General features: G+C 41.4%; 1 protein-coding gene across 3 annotated transcripts in view; it reads right to left on the bottom strand.

Annotated features, from left to right (window-relative positions):
- Positions 1 to 3,098: 3,098 nt before the first annotated feature.
- The window catches only part of RALGAPA2 (Ral GTPase activating protein catalytic subunit alpha 2), a 309,497-nt gene continuing 293,396 nt past the window's right edge, over positions 3,099 to 19,199 (bottom strand). For 2 of the 3 annotated variants that reach the window (XM_050951273.1, XM_050951274.1), the window contains one exon: positions 3,099 to 5,767. In XM_050951273.1, the coding sequence (XP_050807230.1) occupies positions 5,613 to 5,767 (155 nt within the window). In that variant the 3' untranslated portion in view covers positions 3,099 to 5,612. Of the gene's footprint in view, positions 5,768 to 10,100; positions 10,141 to 19,199 lie in introns of all 3 variants that reach the window. The other variant, XM_050951275.1, reaches the window with a different exon arrangement.

Here is a 19,199-nt window from a genome sequence, read left to right as displayed (position 1 = left end):
ACCTTCCTTGTGTGAGAGTTGCACGACTCAGGCCCAAAACAATCTGAGAAACCAACTTTCTCAATCAAGTTCTAAGAGGAGCAAAAATTTGTAACTGCCCTATCCAGTGAACGTCATCAATAGGACTGTTTTCACTTTCTCCCAGAAGTCATCCTAGGTCATGTATTAAATGGCGTCAAGCCAGGCAGTGCCTAAGAAGCTAAATAATCTAGAACATGGTTTCTGAACAATCACAGGTTGCGATTTGAGTGCATCATTTGTGCATGGGATTACACAGTGAGTGTGCATTGTGGAGCTTGTACCTTCTTTCATTAAATCCCAGACTAAAAGCACAAATGCATATTTGATAACATTTCAAAGCCTTTTAAGGGCCAGACTGTGCTTTCTAAGCCATTAGCCACATTGGGGGACTGAGGAGAGGCTCCAGTATAGCATGAACCCCAGATGGAAATTCAACTGGGGCTCTGGGGAAGCACACGCTGCAATGACGCATTGCCACTCTGTTTAAAGGTGTAGCATGCACTGTGCTCCATTCCAGGCCAGCATGGTTGCCAGGAGTGGGATGCTCTTACCCTTCCCCCTTTTGGAAAGTCAGTAGTGCTGTCAGCATGAGCTGGGCGCAGTGCCTGTGCTCTCCAATGGGATTAGCCTTGGACCCTGCCCAGAAGTGGAAGGGAAGGGAAGGCTCCCTGCATCATCACATCTTTGGGCACCTGCACTTAGGTCTGGTCATCACTGAGACCTTAAAGTAGTAAAGGATTTAGTGTGGTTCATGACATGTTGGAGTCCAGTCTCAGAGGGCACAATTTATTTTTTGAAATTCCACTGGTTGACTTTCATGAGGATGATCAACTGGGAAGATTGTTTGGTATGTTCAGAGACAAGAAAATTACAAAGCACAGCCATTTCCACTTCACCTGCTTCTGCACAGTTCCGTATACTGGACATTACAGATGGGCCCAATAGGAGAACATATAAAAGACTGAAGCTTTTCCAGCATTTTTTTCTAGTAAAAGCAACAGGAGCCGTAACTTTATAACCTGTGATAAAAGCAAAGCCACTGTTGTGAAAATATCCATGTAACCCAGGGATTCTCAAACTGCAGGTCAGGACCCCTCGGGGGGTGCGAGGTTAATACATGGGGAGTCGCAAGCTGTCAACCTCCACCCCAAACCCTGCTTGCCTCCAGCATTTATAATGGTGTTAAATACATTAAAAAGAGGAGCAGAAGTTTGTAACAGAGGCTTGCTGTGTGAAACCAGTCAGCAGTAAAAAAGTTTGAGACCCACTGAATTATAACCAGCTGTACATTAGGAAAACAGACTCCCTTCCTAATGAATGGAGATGTTCAAATGTTGTATCTTACTGGTTCCTGGAGGCATTTTTAGAAGACTCACAATTTTCCTGCTTTACTAGTACAGAGGATGCAAAATTGCCCCTTCATTATGAAGAATGCCGCATTTTGCAGGAGGGAAGCTTCCTGAGTTTTCTAAAGATACCATGATTGTTCCCTCCATCATTAGAATACAAGCATTTACAAAAGAAATATTACATGAGCACAATTCACTTATACTATATGACTACCCTTACACTTTGGGGACGGTATCTACCCAACATATATGAAGGTATATCTAGGCAAATAAAAATTCCTGGATGTCTTGTTCTTGTAAATTATCTTACTGACAACTGAATGGTAAAGATATATCCACTACCGCACCTTAGCCAAATGACAAATGGAGTTGCACTACGGTAATGAGGTCTTGCATCACAACAGCACACACTTCTGGAGTATTTTATTTCCCCAGTTAAGGGTACTATGAAGCAAACAGTCAAGGGAATTGGAGTAGGAGAGAATTTTCAGCCAGAGCTGTTGTAGAGTTTGGTCCAACACAAACTGAAAAATATCTTTAGTCTCATGATTTTAAAAAAAAAGGTGACCCCCTCATCCCAAAGTTTTACAAACTATTTTTAGACACTACTATTATTGTCACTGTATGGAAGGATTAATTGGCGGTCCTCTCATATCATCGGATACTGTAGATGTTCTGGAGATTTCCCTTGAATATTGAAATAAGCATATTTGTAACATTAGTTTTCAAATTTCTAGGAAACCCTACGGAAATGCAAATACTGTTATGATGAGGGGCAGGGAGTGAACTGTCCTTAGATTAAATTAAATCTAGTTGTTGGTGTTTTATTATGCCAAATGGAACTTGAGCCAGGCAAGTATGTTGCTGGGTAGCCAAATAGTTTTCACTGACAAAAGCTAAACAAACAGAAACTTCCATCTGTCAGAAACCAGCTCATTCGTAAAGTACAATACACTCTTAAAAATGGGCCTGATTATCCTGACAGGTGACTTCTCAAGGACCTGCACATGCAGATGTGATGGAACAGTCTGGTCCTCTGTACTTTTATGGATTAGCAGTGTACTTGTCTGTCTGAAGCCTACAATGGGCCAAATTCAGCAGTGACTTAAGAATGGTGTAAGTGGGGCAGAAAAAAGGTATAGCTCCTTGGTATTCAGGAAGTGTCCAATTATCCTCCCACATCCTACCTTACACCCCCACCTTAGGGGTTCTTCCTGCTATACAGCCTATTCTGCTGCTCAGCTTCAGTTACATGGATGCCAGATAAGCGTCAGTTACATTGTTTTACTACGTACACCAGACATGGTGCGGGTAAGCAAATGACACTCTACTGTATCCATATTCATACAGTGCATTAAAATCTACATTTACTATTGCAATACTGGAAATATCCATTGCCACAGGATCAATGTACCTTGTTTTAACCTGGCATCTAAACAAAAGACCAGAGTAGCTGTATATATCACAAAGATACATTTAACATATTTTTAATCAGAATTATGCAGTGAACTGAGATTTAATTGATTTCTGAGGAGTTAAGAAAAGGGTGTATTGTTTATTTTATACTACCAAAACCCTCGGATTCTAATTTTCCTTTTTTAAAAAAGAAAAGTTATTTATATAACAGGGAAATAATAATTCTCCACTTCATTCTTCCCTTCATTAGAGATTGGTGTCATTTTAGAAGGAAAGATTTTGTCTCATTCAGAAAAAAGCTCTTCGAGCTACTCCATGTGGTGTGTATTTGACACACATTTTACTGGGTAACTAAGCACAGTCATGGCCTCCTTACTCAACAATGATTAAAATGAAAACACATTAGATAATGCAATACACATTTTTTTCTAACTTACTTTATAGACACACAATCAGGAAGACGCAAAGAACAAGGTTTGAACCCAAAGTCAAATGGCAGTCTGAAATGTAAGCAATTCAATTATGCCCTCTGTCAGGAGGCTGGCTGCATTTACCTGTACATGCTAGCTAGTGTAGACTATGTACTAACATCACAAGCAACAATTTCTAGTTTCTGCTCTGGATAATGAGTGCATCCCATTTTAATTTTTCCTGATAAACTGGTTGCCACTAGAACCAAATAAACTAATAGATAAAGTCAATAACAAAATGCCAAGCTATAACTTAATATTACTGTAAAGATTTATCAAATAGCATTAATTATTTACAGAGAATAAGCACAGATCACTGTCAATGTGAAAATAAAACATTCACTTAACGTATACACAGAAACTGAGTGCAACAACAAAAAGCCCAAATAATAATGGCTACCCAATGGTGCATTTAGCTTCACTTAAAGTAGCTCCCCTTCAATTCAGGTAAGACGTCACATTAAGTTTTTCAGGTGTGCATCCAGCTTAATAAACACAAACAAACAGAGACTATGTTAACTAGACCTGAGGAAGATCAGGAAGGTTACAGGGGTATGATACAAAAATCAGGCATATATACTAACACTAGTAGCCAAAATGTCAAAAAACAAACTTATAGTAACATTAGGTGTCTGACAATTACCCCCTGTCCCTTCACCAAACCAAAAAAGGGTCAGGAAATTCAGTTTTGAAACTCCACCCATTTCATACCCTGTTGTTCCTAGGTATTACAGCATTATTATATGGAAAATCAACATCTGTTTAGAGACCTTTTGCAATACAGAGTCATAATGGAGGACAGAATTTCAGCCTTAAATCTGAATTCCCTACCTTCTATTAAGTGTTTAAGTGGTTACAGTATGTCTCTCTTATTTACCTTGCTTCTATGGTAATATTAATTTTCTAAAAGTACAAAAAATTTCTCTTAACGCCTCAAACCCACTATTCACTGAAATTGTACTGAGGTTTTCTTATAGCCAAAACATTTGCACAATATGCAGATCACCAAAAGAACACAATGTAATGTGTCCTTAGAAGGTCATTACAATATCTAAGACTAATTAGGAATACTTTAATTTGCATATTATTGCCGTGTTGATGTACTATGTCAGTGTGGCTACCCAGGATATGTACTGGCTCCCAGTTATACAAATCTGGGTGAAAAGCAGTTATTGCAAATGTGCAATATTCACTTTTATAAATGAAATCACTGGTCATTTTATTTTTCCACACAAACAGAAAAAAGATGATTAGCTTATATTATGCATTAATCACATGCAGCATTTCATATGACAGAATGACCCTATGTCCAAAGATAGTGCTGCAAAAGAAGATTTCTATCAAAAAAATAAATGGACAGACATAAATTAAATGGTTTGAACCAAACTGTATATGTTAACATCTAACCTATATTCCTTTTTATGGTATAAGTATGAATCTTTGTTAATAGATACCAGTAATGCCAAAACTGCAAACCCTTACGTTTAGCAGCACTGGCATGTGATGGTTATAACAAACACCAAGAGAGAGAATGCAGGGGTCTTAAGTCTGCTCTCTGGGTACGTTAATATGCAGCATCCCACAAAGGGCCCAATCCTGCAAGGGTCAGCGCAAGCTAAATGTCAGGATTTTACTAAATGTATGGGGACATGCACCCCTGAATAAAAGGGCAAGATTTTGCTAAGTGAGTTTAATGAGGACTTGGTGATTTATGCAATTGGCAGCACTTTCCTAAAGTACAAATAAATTACCTAAAGCAGCTATTTGATACTTATGGTTTTTATGCACAAAAACTGTACTAGGGTATCAGTTCAAAACAGAAAAGGAAGGGAACACTTGATGACATACTGAAAAGCACCCAAGTCATTTACCCACACTTAAGAGAAAACATCCATCATATGTTTAATTAAATGAAAACTTGTTTTCCATTTAGACAAAATTTGCTAATATACACACAAGTGTTAAACTATAATTGGAATGATTAAATGATCAACACAATGAATGTAAATTAAATAACTGGTTTCAATACTTGCTTTGCATCCTCTTCCTGTGATAGCTGTACTTGCATCTACAGATTTTAAGGGAAAATAAGTGAATTACCCACATTGCCTCACACATTGCAAAAGATCCAGTTTTGACACAGTTATTTCGGTGACAACAATAATCAAGTGTAATGCATGATGGGTAAATCAAGTGTTAGCTGTCCATCAATAGTTTAAGTTTTGCAACATAAGGGAAGCTACTTCCTTATGTGCTCATCCAAAGCATGTAGCAATGTTCCATTGATACAGTAAATGATTTTATTCTGATTTTGTTTTTCAAATTCCCTTGAATGGGCTTCCCCTTCCAAAGTGCTTTAATTTGAAGATTTGCTGAGAGCACTGGCAGAGCGACGAAGTTTCCCAGAGGCTTTGTTTTTGGTGGCATGGGGTAGTGTTGGAGAGGTCTGCTCTGCTAACTCTATTCCAGTGGTTACAGTAAGATCAGCACTCACACTCATAGCGAGACAGCCTGAAAAGCAAGTGGGCAAGAAAATAAAGTATTACTAGAACAATAGAATGTGTCCCATGACAAAAGTGCTTCCTAAAATACAAAACCAAAACCAAAATTCATCCCGTACGACTCCACTGAATTGACCAGAGTTGCTCTAGGAATGTAGTTGGCTCAAGGGTTGGCCCAGTTGAATGAGCTTCTCCTACATGGTAAGGAGGCCGGTATTGGCTGTTTCCAGAGAAAGTATCAAAGGGCTAGGTTGTGACATGGACTAAGTGCCCAGGCAGTGGAGTACGAACCTCCTCTCTCAATGTGCTGGCCAGTTCAGCTGAGCTGGCGCAGAGGGCGTTATGATTTACTGCTCCCCCTGAAGCAAGAAGGAAGCAGGGAAGGAACTGAGAGAGACTCAGGGGAGTTTTTCTGGGTCACAGCATTTCTGGGGTCTACTCCTAGGTTGGTGCTTAAAAGGTACAATATCGCTCTAAATCTCCCTCTTGCACATGTATTATTAAAGGTGCTAGTCTTTGTTTTGTGTTTCACTGAATGGCTTTGCAGTATTTAATTTCTCTGTTTCTAAAGACTGAAAATTAGTTTCCTGAGTATTAATATTTCTGATCATACAACAGTAAGGTGCCCTAACTGCTGACGCTGAAGAGAAAAAAAAGCAACATTTTTTAAACAATTCCACTAAGGAAGCAGGAAACGAAATCACCATAATTTCTGTTGTATTTAAGAACTTTATGCAAAGCTTAGCAAATCCCTGTTGGCTACCATATAGGCCACATGTATTTACACATTGTTATTTTACACATTTAAGTTACAACTCATTTATTCCCAAAAGGTGATTACAACTAGAGGTCAGGACTAAATAGTTTGTCTGAATGAGAACAGATGAGGACACAGCTATTAAACTCAAAAGTAAATGAATAATATTAAAGCACGTGTGCAACTCTTGTCTTTCTCCAGTGCAATTATAATCATGCTCTGAGGAATACAAAAATGCATGCTGCAACACAGTTCTGTTGTTGCTACTGTCGTTTGGACTTGTCCCAGGATATTTCTGTAAGCGTGAATGCCATTTCATCAGCTCTCTCCTGGTACAATATTTTAAAACAATGGTATAGTTCTATCTATAAATCCTCAACACAAATATTTTTATTAGTGATGGGACTGAAGCAAAGCCCCTTATCCAAACACCTCCAAACCTCTGGGGATGGAGGAGGAAGATTCAGAATCCAAACTCAAACCTAGATCTAAATTTCACAGTTAGCCTCTATGTCTATAAACGGCTGAGCATCCACAAACTTCAGACCTACAGCTACATTTTGAAGCGTAAGCCCATCTCTCATTTCTCTACATACTAGATTTTCAGACTGCTCCTGTACCCAGATTTAATTTACTTGTGTTAAGATAATGTTTTACATGTTTATAGCACCTTGCATCCTGAATGATCCCAAAACGTTGCACAAACACCACCACTGAAATGCATCCGCTACTGAATTACATCTGCAGTGGAGCTGGCAACCAATTGGTTGAATATCACGCTATACAACAGCAGGAGGAGGGAAATAATTGGCCCAGAAACCATGGGGTAAACCGTGCCCTTATGAAAACTGTCAGGAAATCTTTCATATCCAAGAAAAGGAGAAAGGACATCAATGTGTAAGGTCTTAACTGAAAGATCTTCATGTAGTAAACTGCACAATATTCCATTTACCTTGGAAGGACAAAGGACTAAGTTGAGTCTGCTGAGATTTGAACATGTGGTTCTAGGTATTTTAAACCTGATACTTAGGGCCACTAAACTAGCTCATCCCATCCCTTCTTGTAGTGACCACAAAACCAATGAGCCAGACTCCTTTGCATGCTATGGATGCGTAAAGGAGCTGTATACCCAGTCTAATGGGTGTTTTGTTTTGCTAGAGCAGTGGAAAGCAGCCTCAGTGCACTGGTGAACCTAGCCCAGTATGTTTCTAAACTAAAGCATTTTCATTTGAATCATTCTTTCCTGATGCCTGACAGACAGGACCCATTCTAATGACTGCAGCTGGCATTCTAACATGACTCCACGGCTTTAGTTCCTCCCTGAAGGGTTTAAGATATTTTACAGAAAGTATATTTCATAAAATTATAAGTTTAGCAAACAGATTCTCACAAATCAATTACACAAAAGCAACTCCCAGCAGTGTAGCTGCAAGCAATCCTGGGTTGTCGTCTGAGTGCTTCTAGAAATTCAGCTGCACCACTGTGAGCTAGATGCCTGTATTAATCTTACTTCTTCTCAGAAGCAGAGTCTGGAAATGCAAACTTGATACTCACATTTCAAATTATACTTTTTACTTACCAGTTTCATATTTTAAGTCAACTGTTTCGAGCAGAAAAAAAGTACTTCCAAATAAGTGAAAAATGTGATTTAATATGCAAAGACATTTTCTGTGAAAAATGTGGACCTATTAGTTTTGGCTTAGAACTGGAAAACTGCTGTGTTTTCCCTAAGAAAGAAAGTGCGGGGAGGAGGGAGGGTGGTGCTGTATTTTACATTCCTGCAGCTAAGCAGAATGGCAGATGGTCAAAATAATACAATTTTCACCAAACGGACAAGCTCAAGCAATATTCATGCAAGCTCTCAACAATACAGCTCCTGCGCATATGAAAAGCAGTGCAGTTCAAACAGTGTGTAAGAAGGCATAGCCACACCTAAGCATTTAGAATCATCCACAACATTCCTTTAGCCTTTAGAGTTTGTACATTCCATCAGTCAAAACTTTCTTCTGGCAAGTCCTTAACTATGCAATCAACCTTGAAGCTCCCTCTAAACCGTCTTGATTGATAGGTAGACAGCAGCTGCAGAATGAGCAAGTAATAACCACAAAAGATAAAGGCTTTCATACAAATATTATAATTCCACTTGCAAGCTGTCTGGCACGAACTCAAATTACTTGGCCTTCTCTCGCAATGGAAGCTTGGAACTTTATTCAGATAACACACTCTAGCCCACTTAACTATGCATCAGTTTAGTGAAAGGAAACAGGACAATACCCACATTTGTAAAAATAAACAATACATTAATGTAAAGGTTACAATGAGATTTCAAGATTTTCCAACAACCCAAAGGAGGTTTATCTAAATTTTTGAGGGGGAAATAGGCAGCACAAAAGTTCTAACTCATCAAACCAATTATAAAAATGGCCTGGTAAAAAAGGCCATCACTAATTAATGAACATTAGCCCCTGAGATTCTAATTCACAGATGGCTCCATTTTCGCCCGCTCAAATACACAATTCAAACTCGAACACCTACCAAAAGATACTCTAAGCCTAAAATCCTCATTTAAGGTAATGTAAAACAATCAATCATTTATAAGCATGGAACACTTTTTAGATGATACAATGTGGGTTATAAATAACCGTTCATCAATCCATTGAGCTTCTAGTTTGAGAGGTTATTATTTAAAGGCTCTTGGGTTGCATCCATCTGTGAATCAGGATTCAGAGAGTTAATTTAATGCTTCAAGCCCTCTTTGCCTAAGCCCAGCCTACCACTGAGCGTATCCAGCCAGCATGCTGCTATCAGGCTGCTTCCTTCCATTCAATCAGTGCATTGGAAATTGCCCAGACAAACAAACAGAACCAAGGAGCCTGCAAAGGTCACACCTGGCGTGTGGCCCGCCGGCCTGCTCTCTGGGTCCTAAACCGCACCCCCAATCGCCAGGTTCAGGGCACTCTGTGTTTCCCCTCTTTTGTTTTCTTTTCCTCCCCCAGCTGTTCCATTCAGAGGCCCAAGTTCAGCAATCTGCCCTCCCCAGAAAGGGAGGCCCTTATTAAGCTGAGCTAACTCAAAGGGCCAGCACAGCACGTGCTGCTCCTTATCGGCCCCATCTCAAGATCCTATTCCATGGTGCTTAGCCAACAAAAAAGTAAATGGACTTAACTCCCATTGGCTCCCCTGCAGCAATTCAAACAAAAGTGCAAAGCAACAAAGACATTTTCCACTATGGCAGGTGTTGGTGTCAGATTCCGCCTGCAGCAAACAGGAGCAGAAGAAAGAAAGAAAAAAAAGTATGTGCTTCTCAGACATGCAGGGGGATGCTAAGAGGGCAGGCAGCCGTGCTCTTAGAGCTGCTACTCAGAGGTGGGCATAGTCAGGGCCACTCTTTTCCAGCGCAGAGCTTGGAACTCATGTTTTGCAGAGAAGAAAAAGAGACCCGGCCTGAAGATGAGGTGGGACTGCAGTGTGAGAGAGACCCCATAAACCAAGAGTTGTTTCAGCTTTATATTAGCAACAGAAGGAAGCTGGTTAGTAAATCTAGTGTGATGCCAGTGCTGTAGCCTGCTCGAGGTGTCACTCTTACCTTTCTCAATTACCGTAATGAGACCTTTACATATTTTAATCTAAAGGGAAAAAACACAATATCATATAAATAAAGGAACAGCACATCTATTGCTCTGTTACGAGGCTCATAGACATTGGTTACACCCATTTAATTGTGCAAGAACACTAATTGTGTATCTTAAAGCAAACAAAACATTCAGAAAGTAACTGAGATATTCATAATGATAATGGAAAATAATGATATTTTTTAAAGTTCACATTAGTGCGGTTATCTGGCGAGGTGTAAGTGGGACGAGCCCAACACTTCTCTCCAATGTTGGTTGAAATGTGGAGAAAAAATTTGAGCACACAATCATTTCCACCCAACTTAATGACATATTACTTGCACATTACTATGAAATTATAGACATTCTAGTGCTCCATTATTGTCAGTCAATTAGTGGCTGTATAATTTCCAACAGCTGTAAACTCTGAAGTTTCATGAAGATTTAAATAGCTTTTACTTGCTGGTCAAGTTAAAAATCAGCAAGTGAATATATAATGTTAAGCTCTTTGGACAACATTTTTATAATGTAGAAGCCCACTTGTGCATGCAAAAATGCATGTACAATTGTGTGGGTGGATGTGCATACAATTCGTTCAACTGCATGCACAAGCAAGGTATTTGCATGAACAATTGATGATTCAGATGATTCTGTGATCATTTGCATATGCAAATACTTGATTTGTGTGCAAAATTATGATAGCTGTATTGTGCAATTGCACATGCTTTTTGTGCATGGATCTCAGACTTTATATTTCTGTTGCACTATGTCTAAAAGGGGATTAGAACAATCAGTTTGTAATAAAAAGGAAAATTATACTCCTAACAAATGGTTTGTGATCCCTGAAAAATTAAAAGAAGTCAGTTTAAAATAATTCAAGTTTCTGATAGAGCACCCTTTAAACTGCATGTAGATTTTTTTTTATAAAAACGGATGCATGTTATTCAGTGGAAAATGTTGCTTTCAAGTTGATAGCACCCTTTTAATAGTATCTTCAACAACTACATTTTAGATTAACATAGTGCATGTCATCTCAAAGAGTTTGATAAATAGTATACACACAAGAATTCAGTGCTGCCAACTGTCAAAATTTTTATCATGAGTCTTGCAATATTTGGTGTTTTTTCTGAAGTCCCCAAGTCTTGGAGTCATGTTATTAGATAGGAATCAAATCTTTCATTTAAAAAAAAGTTTCTAGCCCTCACTGATGCTAAGAAAACCTGGAAAATGTGAACCCTAAAGGCTCAAACTCCAGAAAAACAAATGAAGAGAACCACTAAATTTTTTATTTTAAAAATATTCTGATTTTTAAGCAAATCCAGAGGGAGGGATAGCTCAGTGGTTTGAGCATTGGCCAGCTAAACCCAGGGTTGTGAGTTCAATCCTTGAGGGGGCCATTTGGGGATTGGTCCTGCTTTGAGCAGGGGGTTGGACTAGATGATCTCTTGAGGTCCCTTCCAACCTTAATAATCCATGATTCTCTTATTTTTTGAGGCCTGACTCATGATTTTTGAACATGGGATGAGGAGTGTTTGGCAAAACTGGAAATTGCTTTATCACTAGTATCTCATGGGTGGGAGGATAAAGGAAGCAGAAGATGGACAATCAGACAACACAGTACAAAATGGGGAAGTTTTGACCAAGTTGAAAAATCTCTCTTTTCGCAAGAAAAACTTTCAGACTTAATCTGAGTGTAACTGATGCAGCAATACCTGCCTGAGTCTGCGGGAAGCCTGAAACAATAGTTCAGCTGTCTAAAGGGTTAACTCTGACACCTGTTGCTCTGTGGGCAGCCCTGACAACACCCTGACAGCAGTTACTTGATCATGGCTCTGTTGAGGTGGCGTTGGCAAAGCAGTCCCTGCTTTGGTGGGTAGCGAATGAGTTCTCCCCAACTCTGGGATGGAACTCAACCTGCCAACACAGGGACAGCTGGTGAGAGAAGGGCCAGGCCTACCTGAAGAGAAGTGGTGGAGGGCTCCCCTCCACATAGTTTATTGGATTGCTCCTGCCCCGTTCCAAGGAAGGCCAGAGCCATGAGGGGGCCTCATTTAGGGAAGTGCCTAGGATCCTTGATTGTCTAACTCTGGTTCTGCAAACCAGTAGTTCCAGGGTTGCAATATTTTTCACCTGATGTTTAGGTATCTAAGGGTATGTCTATACTACAATTAAAAACCCATCGCTGGCCTATGCGAAGGGGCTGTTTAACTGTGGTGCAGATGTTTGGGCTCAGGTTGGAGCTCAGGCTCTATGACCTTGTGAGGTGGGAGGGTCCCAGACCTCAGGCTGCAGCCTGAGCCTGAATGTCTACACTGCAATTAAACAGCCCCATAGACCCGACCCGAGCCAGCCACGGGGTGTCTAACTGCAGTGTAGACATATCCTTAGGGTATGTCTTCACTACAAAAAAAGCATGCGTTCTTAACTTGGGTTAAAATAACAGTGAAGACACGGCAACTCTGCTTTCAACTCAGATTAGCAGCTCTAGTTCAACTCAGGCTCCCCTACAGGCTTTAACTCAAGCTGCTAACCTGAGTTAAAAACCCAGCTGCTTTGTCTTCACTGCTATTTTAACCTGAGTTAGCTAACCTGAATTAAGAACTCATTTTTTGGAACGAAGACATATCCCAAGTAATCTTTTTTTATTTTATTACAACTTTATTCACATCAAACCAATAGAAAATGGTTAGCTATCTGTCATTCTCAACATACTCTTGAGTCTTGGGTCTGAAACTTTCACGTGAACTCTTCTTTCCTTCTCTTTTCCCACACTGGTATAAGTGTGAGATTTTAGGGGGTAAAAGGATTCTTCTTATACCAATAATACCAACATTATCATCTGTCCATTTAGTGCATGAGTGTTTCTTTTCCCCAAGTTTCAGAGTAGCAGCTGTGTTAGTCTGTATCCGCAAAAAGAACAGGAGTACACATGCTTGAAATAAAGCATGTCATTTTATAGAAGCAATGCCTGAATCAAAGAAAAAAATATAGTAACCAAGGAAAGAATGCTCTAAGAATATAGATGGACTGTAACTTTGCCGCAAACCTCTTTCACTGGACATTGAAAATCTTACGTTTTAAAATATTAAATACTAAAAGAATTGAAAATACATTTCCTTTAAAGACAAATGTTCTTGGGGAGGGAAGGCAGGTGTTTCCCAAAAGAGTTAATCACTGGGAAACTACAGGCATGTATGTTTGGTCCTGACAGGAATAAGCTGCGGACAACATGTTCTCTCTCCCTGTCCCTTGTCACAGCAGCATCTGAGGGAGTTTGGAGTGTGGTTCTATGTGTGTTAAATAAGAACAAAAAGATAGAGGACAACATCATCTCATCTGTAAATTCAACCTTAGGTCCCTTATTCCTGCCACTCCTCACCGTTGGCTCACTTTCCTTATAATTCATCATACTCATGTGGCTCCCATTACTGTAGTATCCACCTGTAATAATCACAACACTCCTGTGAAGTAGGAAAGTACTAATACCTCTATGGCCACGTCCACACTACAGAGTAAAATCAAAATTAATAAAATCGATTTTATAAAACAGATTTTATAAAATCGATTTTATGCGTCCACACTAGGGCACATTACTTCGGTGGTGTGCGTCCATGGTCCCAGGCTACCATCGATTTCCAGAGCGGTGCACTCTGGGTAGCTCAGTAAAAGAATGGGACCAATAACTTCGATTTCTGTCCACACTAACCCTAAATCGATTTAGTAATATCGATTTTAGGGTTACTCCTTTCGTTTAGCTGGAGTACAGAAATCGATTTTAAGACCCCTTAAAATCGATTTAAGTGCCTTGTGTGGACGGGTACAGCGTTAAATCGATTTAACGCTGTTTAAATCGATTTAACGCTGTAGTGTGGACCTGGCCTATGTTAACACTGGGGAGGGGGGTAGGGGAGGGGAAATGGGGCTGAGGCACAGAGAGACTAAGTGACCCACCCAAGGTCACACAGGAAACCCATAGCAGAGCAGAGAACTGAACAGAGGTCTCTGAAGTCTGAGACCAGTACCCTGAGCACTGGGCTAGCCTTCCTCATAAGCTATTCCGTGGTGGTGGTGGTCTCTCTTAGGTGGCTGCCTCAGTAGAGTGTTCCAGGCTAGGAACTGTTATCTACCCAAATATCGCTGCCAGAAGATTAGAAGATTGTCTTCCCTCAAGGTTATAATGCAGTGACTTTAACTCAAAACAATTCAAGACTCATAAGAATATAACAGCTGCCATACTGGGTCAGACTATGATCTATCTTGCCCAGTATCCTATCTTGCCTTGTACCAAACCTTCAGGGGAGTATGCAAAGCAGGGCAATTATGACATGATCCACCCGTCTTTCAGTCCTGGCTTCTGGTAGTCAGTTTTAGGTCGTTCTGAGGTTGCATTTCTGACCATCTTGGCTAATAGCCATTGATGGACCTATCCTCCATGAACTTATCCGGTTCCCTCTGAACCCAAGTTACACTTTTGGCATCACAACATGCCATCACAATGAGTTCCACAGTTTGTGTATTTTGTGATAAAGTACTTGCTCTTGTTGTATTAAATTTGATGCCTATACATTTAATCGAGCGCCCCTGGTTTTGTATTTGCATGAAAAGGTAAACAACAGTTCTCTATTCACTTTTCCCACATCATTCATAATTTTATAGATCTCTATAATACCCGCCCCCTTAGTTCCTTTTCTAAGATGAACAGCCCTTATATACACCATATATTTCCAGAGTGTGTATCTTTTTTCCCTTCTGACCCTTTCAACATGTGGCGTGAGAGGCACATCTTCTTTCAGATGTCTTGTGTCATGGCCCCCTCCCTCCCTGACGCACAGCTCTGTAACACTTTTCAGGATCCTTTCATGTAGCTGACTTTTCAGACCTGAACCTCCCTTCCCCAAATGTACTGTCTTACAGTATCTCTAAAGAGGGAGATTTTAGTTTCTCCCTAATGTAAGGCATTAACCATTGTAATCACTATGCTGGAAAAACAGTTTAGGTTCCTATTTTTCAGAACATCTTTGGGCTTGCCTACACAAACACTGACTTTGCAGCAAGCTGGGGTGCAAATATACCCCCCACTAGCCTCCCAGGCACTAAGGGTGAGTATGGACCCTGCTGCCACACGCTAACCGTTCCCTACTGCGCTCTGATATACCCCAATTTGAAATGGGAGGAGATGAAAGCACACTAGGGAATGGTTAGCACACAGCAACAGGGTCCACAGGGACATACCACACAGCACACTAGTGTAGGGCACACTGATACCCCAACTGCCGCACACTAAATGTTTTGTAGACAAGCCCCTTCATAAGTTGAAATTTCTTTGTAGGAGTTTCTACGGTGTAATTGTTTCTCTGTTGATTCTCTCACCCTATTACCCAAAAAGGTATCCTTCACTCCAAGGGCCTTTTGCTCTTTCTTCTGGCCTAATAACCATGATTTCACACGATGATTGTCCTTGCTGGACTGTTAACCTAATCCCAGCATACTGTCTGTCTTACATCTAAAGTTTAGAGAGACAAGGCTCAAAGAATTCTTATCTGTCTCAACATTAATTCTAATCAAATACGGATTATTTGCAGTTTAAATGTAACCTGTCGCATATCTGAGGTAATTATTAAAATGCAGTTGTAAATGTGCCTTCTTTAATTTCCCTTTCAGATTGGAATTATGCAAGAATTTAAACATTTTTTATGATGATCAGATTTATCCAGTGACTCTAACTTTTAAAAATAAAATTGTTATAAAGATTCTTACACTTCTGATTATAGAGTATATTGGGACAATGGAACTGAGAGATCTTCTCTGTGTACAGGAGAAAGACTAGGGCCAGGTCTATACTACAAACTTTTGCAATCATAGGGCTTGTCTACATCACAAAGTTGCAGCGCTGGTGAGGGGGTTACAGCGCTGCAACTTAGGAGGTGTACACATCTGCAGGGCATCACCAGCGCTGCAACTCCCTGTTTGCAGCGCTGGCCGTACTCCCGTTTTGTCTCGGGTGTAGAGGATCCAGCGCTGGTGATCCAGCACTGGTAATCAAGTGTAGACACTTACCAGCGTTTTTCTTGACCTCCGTGGAATATGCAGGTATCCCAGCATACCTGAGGAAGCCTCTCTGGTAATCAAGCAGGTCTCCTTCCCCGCGGTTTGCTCCGGTGTTCTCCGAATCCCCCCCCAAGCGGGTCTCCTTCCCCGCGGTTTGCAGGGGGGTTCGGGGAACGCGAGAGCAAACCGCGGGGAAGCAGGTCTCCTTCCCCGCGGTTTGCTCTCGCGTTCCCCGAACCCCCGAGCAAGCAGGTCTCCTTCCCCGCGGTTTGCAGGGGGGTTCGAGGAACGCGAGAGCAAACTGCGGGGAAGGAGACCTGCTTGCTCGGCGGTTCGGGGAATGCGAGAGCAAACCGCGGGGAAGGAGACCTGCTTGCACGGAGGGGGTTCGGGGAACGCGAGAGCAAACTGCGGGGAAGGAGACCTGCTTGCTCGGCGGTTCGGGGAATGCGAGAGCACACCGCGGGGAAGGAGACCTGCTTGCGGGGAGGGGGTTCGGGGAACGCGAGAGCAAACCGCGGGGAAGGAGATCTGCTTGCGGGGAGGGGGTTCGGGGAACACTGGAGCAAACCGGGGAAGGAGACCTGCTTCCCCGCGGTTTGCTCTCGCGTTCCCCGAACCCCCCTTGAAGCCGCCCAACAGCACTGCAGTGTGGCCACATCTAACACCACTTGCAGTGCTGGTTGCTGTAAGTGTGGCCACTCTGCAGCGCTGGCCCTATACAGCTGTACTAATACAGCTGTAACAACCAGCGCTGCAAAATTGTAGATGTAGACATACCCATAGATACATTAGTCAGGGATGTGATGACACGTGACATAACTGACCTAGCTGTGCCAACAAAAGCCACTAGTATATAAATGGCCTAAGATATTTAAGGCCTATGAACTATTCCCTGGTACTCTGGGAAAAGAACTAAAATCACTTATCTGAAACTATGCTAAGGAGACTCTAGTGCACTTCGTTTTGAGAACTGGTCTTTTGTCAATAGATTCTAAGATTAATCAAAGCTGCATTGTTTATGAAGTAAGATTGCTTGGGTAACAAGAATACTGAAAATCTCTGGAAAAAAGACTGCTATGGACCACTGCCTAAGAGAATATAAATCAGGAATAACCCATAGTTGGGATCTGTATTGATTGTCTTTCCTTTTCTTTGCCTTCCTTTACTTCCTTCTCTCAAGCTATCAGTCTAATGGTTGTCATATCCAATGAACCTGAGGCCATGATGTCCTGTAGGTTTAAGAATGGATCCTGCTACCGGGAAAGAGGAGAAAACTTACTCCAAAAACAGAACTTTGCCTCCAGTCCAGCCATCCAGATTGACCTAAAATGGACCAGGGAGTCTGCCTGCCAGAGAAAAGCACAACTCCTGCCTGAACTTGACAAGTCACTACTTATCTACTTCAGCTGGTGTGACAAAGAAACTGTTCTTAATGTTTCCTCTAAATACTGTAGGGGTGCCTCAGTTTCTGGCCAACACTCTGTCTCCTGGCAACTAATGGCCTAGTCCCCTCCCTGCAAGGGAATGCTAAAGGTGTGGGAGAACAAAGAGGTCAGGTGACCTCCTGGCCAGGAAAGGAACTCAGCAGAGAAGAAGGGGCTGGGGGGAGTTTCAGTTAAAGCTGGCTGGGGACGGAAAGTAAGTGCAGACAGGTTGTCTAGCTCGCTGGGCCCCAAAATGTACCTGGCTAAGGAGTCCCGTTCTCTGTACCTACAAGCTCTGTTTTAGACCGCGTTCCTGTCATCTAATAAACCTCTGTTTTACTGGCTGGCTAAAAGTCACGTCTAACTGCAAAGTGGAGGTGCGTGCAAAACCCTCTGGCTTCCCCAGGACCCCGCCTAGGCGAACTCACTGTGGGAAGTGCACGAAGGGGCATATGCTAAATGCTCCAAGGTCAAACCCAAAAAGGTAAAGCCATGTAAGCTTCTTGCCCTAAAAACAGTCTGCTCCAAGGAAAAGGAGGCTCCCCAAATCCTAACTGGCTTTGTGGGGAGCAGTTCCAAAGCATCGCCCAAAAACTTCATAACAGCTGGACCATAAAAAGGAGTACATATTTAAATGGTTTTCCTTTTCCTTTCTCTGTTGTCCAAGTTTGGCTGAGGAAACTAACATCAGAATGTTTTGGCTGTAACTGGGTAAACATTTCCTTCATTTAAGGAAAAGACTGAGAAAGGAAAGCTGGGTTTGTAACATGCAATGCTTAAGTAAATAAAGACAGAAGGATTAGCATTGGGGCAGTTATTAAAGAGTTTAAAGCCTTAAACTATGAGAAAGAACCCTAAACTATTCTATTATTATCCATTCTTTGTGTTACTGTAGTCATGGACGAAGACATCATTGTGCTAGGTGCTGTACAACACTGAATAAAAAGACAGTCCCTGCCCCAAGTAGCTTACAATCTAAGTACTGTATAAGATAAGAGACAACAGATGGATACAGACAGACAGGGGAGTACAAGTAAACAATGTGAGAATACTGGTCTGGATGGCTGTCAATGGTCCCTGCACATCAACAGCTTGACCATTGTCAAGTTTTTTGTAGGATATTAGGGCAAAGGAGAGTGCTGAGGAAGGATCTGAAGGTGGATAATGAGGTAGCCTTACAGATTTTGAGGGGAAGTGCCTCCCAAGTGCTTTGGGCAGCATGGGAGAAAGTACGAAGATGTTTGTTTGAAAATTTAATAGGTGGACAAAGGAGTCTGGCATCACGGGCCAATCAGAGGTGAGTATAAATAGTCTGGTAGCAAATGAGAGATGATAGGTAGAGTGGGAATTGACTGTCAAGGGCCTTGACAGTGAAGACAAGTAGCATATGTTTGATGTGATAGAGAAGAGGGAGCCAGTGGAGAGATGCAAAAAGAGTGGTGACAGGGTCAAAGTAATGGGCTAGGGAAATGATCCTTGAAGCGTCATTCTGATTAGCTATGGGAAGGGCAAGATTGCATTGGTCAAGGGAGGAGGCTATTGCAGTAATTGAGGTGCATGATGATGAGAACCGGGATGAGAGTTTTAGCTGTGTGAATA

Source organism: Gopherus flavomarginatus, chromosome 4 (genome assembly GCF_025201925.1).
Source record: "Gopherus flavomarginatus isolate rGopFla2 chromosome 4, rGopFla2.mat.asm, whole genome shotgun sequence".
NCBI lineage: Eukaryota > Metazoa > Chordata > Testudines > Testudinidae > Gopherus > Gopherus flavomarginatus.
The sequence above is the reverse complement of the archived record's forward strand: the minus strand, read 5'-3'. Positions and strand labels throughout refer to the sequence as shown.